At 43.4% G+C, this 8,773-nt stretch overlaps 1 protein-coding gene across 1 annotated transcript in view; it reads right to left on the reverse strand.

The window, feature by feature from the left end:
- myo15b (myosin XVB) overlaps nt 1-7,941 on the reverse strand; it is a gene marked incomplete in the record, with an annotated part of 32,677 nt that extends 24,736 nt beyond the window's left edge. The window contains 10 exon segments of the mRNA XM_035658940.1: nt 3,111-3,211; nt 3,303-3,485; nt 3,618-3,690; nt 3,802-3,971; nt 4,331-4,563; nt 4,685-4,780; nt 5,071-5,195; nt 7,484-7,541; nt 7,682-7,744; nt 7,848-7,941. Of these exon segments, the coding sequence (XP_035514833.1) occupies nt 3,111-3,211; nt 3,303-3,485; nt 3,618-3,690; nt 3,802-3,971; nt 4,331-4,563; nt 4,685-4,780; nt 5,071-5,195; nt 7,484-7,541; nt 7,682-7,684 (1,042 nt within the window).
- Nucleotides 7,942-8,773: the final 832 nt, after the last annotated feature.

Raw genomic sequence — 8,773 nt, forward strand, 5'->3', positions numbered from 1 at the left:
GGTGTCTTTTCAACTAAATTAGCCTATAAGAGCATATTTAAGTAGAGAGAAAGGAGAAAATTGAACCAGGGTTCCAAGGGGCGGACTTAGGGAGGGTCCATTTAGAAATTTATTGATAATACTACTAATCCTCACATATCTGCCACCGTGTGTCAGTTTGTGATTGCGTTTCTGTTTCCCATCAGGGGGCCGCATCATTCGGTGTGACAGAGGTCGCACCTCCCCCTTCACATGTGAAGGCAGACACAGCTGCACCCTGCCTCTGGATAGTAGACAGGTACCATTCTCTCGCTATGCAAGTCATAATAAAGGTGAGTAAAGTTAAGCCAGCCATGCACACACTTGATATCAAGGATATAGGTAATTACCCATTTTACAATGTAGGGTTATACGTGAAATTCAGGTCAGATTCAACCTTATGGTATCGGTGAAAACAAATTATATAAAATTACATTCAATAAATTATTAAGGCTTTATTAAACTGTAAACTCCTGGCCAACATTACACTTCTTGTGTTGAGGACCAGCTCTCACCTTATATTGGATTGTATTTTCCTGTCTTTGCTGATTTCCTTCATGTTGTGTCTTCTCAGGATACATGTTGCCACCTCAGGATCACCCTCCAGAGCCCCCTCACCCCTCTGGGCCTGAAGGATGCCAGAACTGCCCTGGAGATTTACAAAACTGTCGTAAAGGAGTAATTAGATTTGACTTAGATTCAGATAACATTTCAGATATTTAAATCATTTAAATTTTTATATATTTTATTCTTATTTTGATTTTCAACATTTTCTCCTCAGATCTGCGTTTACAGGTAGCAGACCTCCTGGCTGGCAGGACGAGATGTTGGTAACTACATATGGAGAAAAGGTCAGAGCCGCCCAGCCTGAGGGACGAATCCTGGCGCGTGGCTACATACGTGTCTGCATGGAGGGAGCACGGTTCTTGAGGGCTGGTTGCTGGCTCGCCTGCTGGCCTCAGTGCCTTCACACCCCACCAACGCGGACAAACCCCTGCTCAAGTAGGTGCTACACTAGGCGGTTAGCCTTCATTACCAACTGGGGTGTATACAGTGGATGGAATATCAAATCACAGTATGTTTCATTGGTGATAAATCACCTGTAATAGGAATATTTGTGTGTTTTTGTTACCTAGAATGACTCTTTTCTCTACAGCGCAAAAGTTGCCTTCCCATGGAGTTCAATGTTGAACTGCATGTTCTACAGTACCCAGAATGGACAAACCAAAACTGCTATAGAATAGGCCCTTTCCACCACTGTCGTCATCAACTGACTACTGACTGGTTCATTTAGTTGCAATCTACAACCTAACCTTCTGTCGCACATGACTCATATTACACGCTATTCCTGTGCAGGTATGTGTCAGATCGTGGTCCAGGGGGTACGCTCACTGTGCCAACACAAACTGCCTGACATCTCTGCAGCGCATGCTCCCACTGTCCGAACTACCCCCAACCCAGCTCGAGTGGACCACCAACCAGAGGAAGGCACATGCTGCTGTGATGCAAACCTTCAAGGTGAGATGGTTAAAAGTGCATTCTTAAGTTTTCCACAAAACTGACCTAACTCGTTATTGGCAGACTCATTTTATAACCCATAAAAGCCTTTGGTATTCCTTTCTCAGATGAAGCTGACGGCTGAAGTCGAGTCATGGACCACAGGCAGAGCAGCTGGCTCAGTGGCTTTCTTCATGTTAGTACTCCTCTTCTGAACATCATGCGGTTTACCGTCCATTTATTTGTATATATTTTACTTCCATATTCCATATCATATTTCTGTTGAATCTGCTAATATGCTAATTCATTCTCTCTCGTGTGTTAGAGGTGTGACGGAGCCGGTAGGCTGGTCGTGTCTCTCCTGATGATGAAGGCTGGTCAGACCTGGCCGTCTCAGACTTTGTCATGGATCTTCTGGCTGGGCTGAAGCGAAGTGATGCCACCGGCCAGGGATCCCTCCTCTACAAACTCCTGACTACTGTTCAGCAGGGCAGGAGACAGGTAAAGGGGTAAAAGTAACTTTCTTAGATCCAATCCAGGATGTGCAACCAGTGAGCATCTCCTGGTCTGTCTCTCTTTCCTCCAGCAATGCCAGGATCTGGATTCATCCCACCAGCCACCTCCATCAGGCTCCTGGGCCGCCTCCTTTGAGGGACGCCCTGCGGGAAGAGACTCTGATCCACAGGACAGGTAAGTGTTACATGTGAAACATAACATGCTTCAAATAAACCAACTTACTGACTCCATCAAACGAGCATCTGAGACCCTTCCAGCACACCTTTCTCTGATGTGGACGTGAAGCTTTGAACTGACACATTTTTTTTAATCTCTTCTTTTGCCTTAAGAGTGTCAGCTAATAATCCTTGCAAGGCAGCTTGGACTCCAACATCATGCAAAGAATTTGGAGGCTTCAAGCTATGCACTTGTGTCCAACCACAGTGGCTCGGACAATCAGCGTCCTTGTGGAACACGGCCAATTGACATGAGCTATGGCGTAGTTAATGTAGATAGAGAAGTGACCGTTTTCTGGAAACAACAATTAAGGAGCTGCTAAGAGAGAGGTTAGCATCTGGGCGATGCTGCGACGTCAGTAGAATGATGAAGCCGGTGACAGTATGGTCGACTGATCCGCTCCGTTGCTGCTCCGTCGCGTTGGTGGGTGAGGAGGAGTAGAAGAACATACTCTAAGTCTGACTCGCACTGATGTTAGCGCATCTATGCTAACTCTCTTAAGCAGCTCCTATTGTTGTTTTCCAGAAAACGGTCACTTCTTAATCTAGCATTAAACACGCCATAGCTCATGCAGTTCCCGTGGTCTCCACATAGGACGCTGATTGTCGAGAACCACGTGGTTGGACACAGTGCAGCTGAAGCCTGCAAGATCCTTGCATGATGTTGGTGGAGTCCAGCTGCCTTGCAAGGTTATAGCTGAACACCTCTTAAGGCAAAAGAAGAAGAGTTAAAAAAATGTGTCAGTTGCAAGACTTCAGTTCCCACATCAGAAAGGTGTGCTGGAAGGGGTCTCAGATGCTGTTTGATGATCCAGTAAGTGTTTTATTTGAAGCATGTTAATGTCTTCACACTGTAACACTTACCTTCCTGTGGATAATCTCTTCCCCAGGGGCGTCCCTCAAAAGGAGGCAGCCCAGGAGCTTGCATTGGAGGTGCTGGTGGGATGAAATCCAGATCTGGCATTCTGGAGGGAAAGAGAGAGACACAGAGATGCTCACTGTGTTGGCACAATCCTGGATTGATCCTAAAAACTAGTTACTTGTTAACCCCTTTACCTGTCTCCTTGGCTGCTGAACAGGTAGTCAGAGTTTGTAGAGGAGGGAGTCCCTGGCGGTGGCATCACTTCAGCTTCAGCTCCAGCCAGAAGATCCATGACAAAGTCTGAGCCGGCCAGGTCTGACCAGCCTTCATCAGTCAGGAGAGACACCGACCAGCCCTGCACCGCCTCCGTCACACCTCTAACACACGAGAGAAGAATGAACATTAGCATATGTAGCAGGATCAAACAGGAAATATGGATATGGAATATGGAAGTAAAAATATTAACAAATAAATGGAGGTAAACGCATGCATGTTCAGAAGAGGAGTACCTAAAATGAAGAAGCCACGAGGCCAGCTGCTCTCCTGTGGTCCATGACTCGACTTCAGCCGTCAGCTTTTCATCTGAGAAAGAATACCAAAGGCTTGTTATGGGTTTATAAAATAGAGTTGCCAATAACGAGATTAGGTCAGTTTTGTGGGAAAACTTAAGAATTGCACTTTAGCCAGTCTCACCATTGAAGGTTTGCACATCCAGCAGCATAGTGCCCTTCCTCTGGTTGGTGGTCCACTCGAGCTGGGTTGGGGGGTAGTTTCGGACAGTGGGAGCAGGCAGCTGCAGAGATGTCAGCAGTTTGTGTTGGCACAGTGAGCGGTACTCCCCTGGACCACGATCTGACACATACCTGCACAGGAAATACTGTAATATGAGTCATGTGCAGACAGAAGGTTAAGTTGTAGATTGCAACTAAATGAACACTCTCTATCTATCTGTTAGTCAGGTTTACGACATTGTTAAATTCTATTATAGCTGCTGTTGTTCCATTCTGGGTACTGTATAAGTGTGGGTCAACATGAACTCCATGGAAGGCAACCTGTTGCGTCTGTAGATAAAAAGAGCTCATTCTAAGGTAACAAAAACACAACAACTATTCCTATATACAGGTGATTATACACTAATGAAAACATACCTGTGAATATTATATCCCATCCACTGTATAACCCCAGTTGGTAATAGAAGGCTAACCGCTAGTGTAGCACCTACTTGAGCAGGGGTTTGTCCAGCGTTGGTGAGGGTGTGAAGGCACTGAGGCAGCAGGCGAGCAGCAACCAGCCCCTCAGACCGTGCTCCTCCTGCAGACCCCACGTATGGTAGGCCAACTGCGCCAGGATCTCGTCCCTCAAGGCTGGCCGGCTCTGACCTTTCTCCACTATGTAGTTACCCAACATCTGCTCCTGCCAGCCAGTGAGGTCTGACTCACCTGTAAAACGCAAGATCTGAGGAGAAAATGATTGAAAATCAAAAATAAGAATAAAAATAAAACAAAATATATATAAATTTGATTTAAAAATAATCTAATGTAATCTAATCTAATCAAATCTAATTACTCCTTTATACCAGTTTGTAAATCTCCAGGGCAGTTCTGGCATCTTCAGGCTCCAGAGGGGTGAGGGGGCTCTGGAGGGGGTATCCCTGAGGCTGGCACCATGTATCCTGAGAAAGACACAACATGAGGAAACTCACAAAGACAGGAAATACAATCCAATATAAGGTGAGAGCTGGTTCCTCAAACCACAATGAAGTGTAATGTGTGGCAGGATTTACAGTTTAATAAGCCTTAATAAAATTTATTGCATGTAATTTATATAGATTTTGTTTTCACGAATACCATAAGGTGAACTCTGACCTGAATTTCAGTATACAACCCTACATTGTAAAATGGGTAAATTACCTTGTATCCTTGATTATGAATGTGTGCATGTGTGGGCTTCAACCTTACTCACCTTTAATATGGACTTGGCATAGCGAGAGAATGGGTATCTGTCTATATCCAGAGGCAGGGTGAGCTTGTGTTCTGCCTTCACCTGTGGAGGTGCGACCTCTGTCACACCTGATGATGGCGGCCTCCCTGATGGGAAACAGAACAACAATCACAAACTGACACCACGGTGGCAGATATGTGAGGATAGTAGTATTATCAAATAAATATTCTAATGGACCCTCCCTAAGTCCCGCCCCTTTTGGAACCCTGGTCAATTTTCTCCTTTCCTCTACTTAAATATGCTCTGTACTAGGCTAATTTATGTTGAAAAGACAACCAACTTTTTTTTAACACATTGGTTAATAGATAAAAGTGACATATGATCAATTTTTAAATGAGCTAATGTCAGAGAAATGTGAGTTAAATAGCTACCTAATCTACATCAATCAGTTGCTAGCCTATTAGCTAATGTTTTGCTATGTAGAGTAGATAGTTAGCATTTTTGTCTGTTGCAAAATGGCTAATTAGCCAGCAAACAATTGATCTAGATTAGCTAGATATATAGCATTTTGCTAACATTAGCTAACTTAAGATGTCCCTTTATCTTTTAACAAGCTTTAAAATTTTAACATAGACAAGTATAGCACATAGCATATCTAATGGTGTGTTCCATTTACCTTGGCAGTCAGGGTTGGGAATGACATCACACCGAGTTGACTGTGTTCCAGAAAAAGAAGTTGCTAAACCAAGCTCTAGCCAGGTTAGCCATTAGCCATTGTTAGCGATACCAACGAATTACGCTGTCTTTTGCTCCTACAAACATGTCCACAGAGTGGATCTTGGATTTCGAGGTCAGGGTAGGTGAGGTTCTCCCGACTTTCCAAGTTGGAAATCTGACTTCAGGGGGCATTCTGGTTAAAAATTTCCAACTTCCGAACTCAGAAAGACCGACTTCCCAGTTCAAATGGAATAAACAGTAAGTAAAGGAAAGGATGAAGTTGACCAAGATTCTGACCAAGGCTTTCTCAATTGTCACTGAAGCACAGAGCAAAAAAGGGTGTCAAGTAAGTAAAGGACTTTCCATCGAGAATCGAAGAAGATAACAACGGAAGCATTAGGACTCCTCATCTGAATATATATGCACAGAATTATAATGCAAGCAAAAGCTGTATAAGTGATTGAGATTGATTCTATATACAAAATAAATATGTAACGAATGAAGGAACATATTTATGATCGTAAGTGATAATGTGATAATTAGATAGAAGAAATGCATAAGTAAGTCAAGACAGAACTATGAAAATAACGGTCAAGACAAATCATGTTGAAGTGTGGAGTGTGAAATAGGTTGAAAAAGCACGTAAGCAAACCGAATGCTGTGCTGAGAAAAGGAAGTGAGCGCACACACACACACACAGGACACACCATGTAGATGAGCAAGAGAAACACTCGAAAACAACACCCATTGGGTTAGCCTTTGGCCGCTCTCGGGTTTCAAGACTGCGGATCGAATCGACCACATCGGAAGCAACTCATCTTGACTTAAATTTCACCAAGAACGAGCAAACAGCCAAATCAGAAAGAGAACCAACAAGTAAACCGAAACAAACGTGGCAAGAAGGGATTAGAACCATTCCACTCGCGTCAGGTTCAAATGATCACCAAGGTCACTATCTTTGTTCACCTGCCATCAGAAGACTGCATGGCAGAGACTGTGGCCGGACTTTGGACAAAGATTAAACAACAACCAACAGTACGGCCACGGAAAGAGACTGTATTGGCCGTACACCCCTTCCTTCTGTTTTCTTTAAATTGGACCATTTAACTTTCCAGCTACAGCCTTCTCCGGCAGGTTAAATTTAAACAATATTTTTAATATCAGAGACTAATGATCGTATCAGTGAGTGAAAATCATTAATCACGATTATTACTGAGCTAGCCCTTCTGATCTTGCAATAAAATAAAATAATAAAATATAACATCGTAGTAGTAAAGAAATTAAAGGGACATTGGATTAAGTCATCCTCTACAGCAATAATTATTAGATAGTGTGTTTAACATCTTGAAGGCTGTACAGGTTACTCTAGCCAAATAAATTAAACAGATCCTTTGGGGCTTACTGTCCAAGCCACTAAAAATATCAAAAGCAACTACCAAGTGCACAGATCAATAAGAGGAGAGCTGTTTGGTCAGGTGCTGCACTAGAGTGAGCAGGGTAGGCATTCGGATGAAGCTAGTAGTAATTAGAAGCTAGGCGTGTCTCCTCGCCACCAGTTTAAATAGTCCTCTTCTGAACCTGGCAGGGTAATACCCACAGGCGAGAGGCTCGGACCCTTTAAACGAAGAGCTGGTCCAGTACCACCTATACAGGGGTGACTCGGGATCTAACAACGGCTTGACTTAGGAAGGCTCATTCAGCTTTTAATAATGCTGACCTGCTGCACTGCGAAGTCTGGCTGACAGCTCAGCAGGGATCTCCAACATCCCCACATCCTGACAGGGAAGAGAAGCAAACGTACAGCATGGTTACCACAGGAGAAACTATAGGTTGGTCCTTCTACTGGGGCTTAAATCTATATTTCTGAATAAATGTTACAGCAGGCTTAATGATACAGGCCATTTTATTCCCTTACCATTCCTGGAGAGACAGACTTAGTCTTTGTCACTGCCTTTCCTTTGTTCTTCTCGTGAAACTCCTGAAATTGACACACACACGAGTTAGTCATCTAATCATATTCTCCAACCAGCATGGTTTCATAATCCTAAAGTCATATTAATCCCTGATTTATCCTCCTTCACCTGAGGCTCGTTGCTGATTCAGTATGGAACTCCACAGGTAAGTTACCCTCTTGTTATCCAGGTACATCAAGCACACTCAACACTCCCTCATCTCTGCCCGAGGAGTGTGTTCAATCAAACCTATTCTTAGATACACGTCCTGTTATATACTCCTGCAACACCCACAGCCCTGTTGCCCCACCTCACATAATACGCCATGCTGTTCAAGAGTCCAGAAAGTTCATTTTTTATCAGGAGGTTTACAGCTCACAGAGAGGAAACACCTCAATGCGGCAGGGCAGCGTCACTCAGATATGATTTTGGTGATGGTCAAAACCATCCCATGTATCTCTGAATATCCTTCCCAGCATAAACAGCATTTGTACATTTGTATTCCGTGGTCAGTAGTTTATTCTGTGTTATTCTACTGGATACAGGTATCAGACCAGTTCTGTAAACAAATGTGAAGTATGCTGTTCAGATTAAACATGGGTGTGCACGTGTATTCACTCTGCAAATACTCCTCCTTTATCGTGGCCTCACTTCAATAACCACAGTTATCAAATAACAAAATAACTGGTCTCTACAAACATGCAGGCAGCCCAACCCTGCTCTAGCTCCACATGAGAGGGTTTACAATGACTGACCTTCCCAAACCAAACAAGTGTGTCACATAAAAAAAAAAAAAAAACTGATCAAAACACACCTGTTGGCTTTGGCTCGCTGACACTAAATTCTTTCTATATCTTTTGTCTTTTATTTCTTGGTAGAATACATTTCAGGTGTACATCTGCTTGTTTGTTGCTGGATTGTGTCTGAGGGCAGATTTTTCCCTTGGACCATCAGAGCTAACAGAGTTAAGCTGCAGTAGGTAACTTCTCTAAAAATAACGTTTTGTCATATTCACTGAAACTTTCACTATATCCTGACAGTAGTATATGAGACAG

The sequence above is a fragment of the Morone saxatilis genome, unplaced genomic scaffold, assembly GCF_004916995.1.
Source record: "Morone saxatilis isolate NCDOM2014 unplaced genomic scaffold, NCSU_SB_2.0 Contig1, whole genome shotgun sequence".
Classification (NCBI taxonomy): Eukaryota; Metazoa; Chordata; class Actinopteri; family Moronidae; genus Morone; species Morone saxatilis.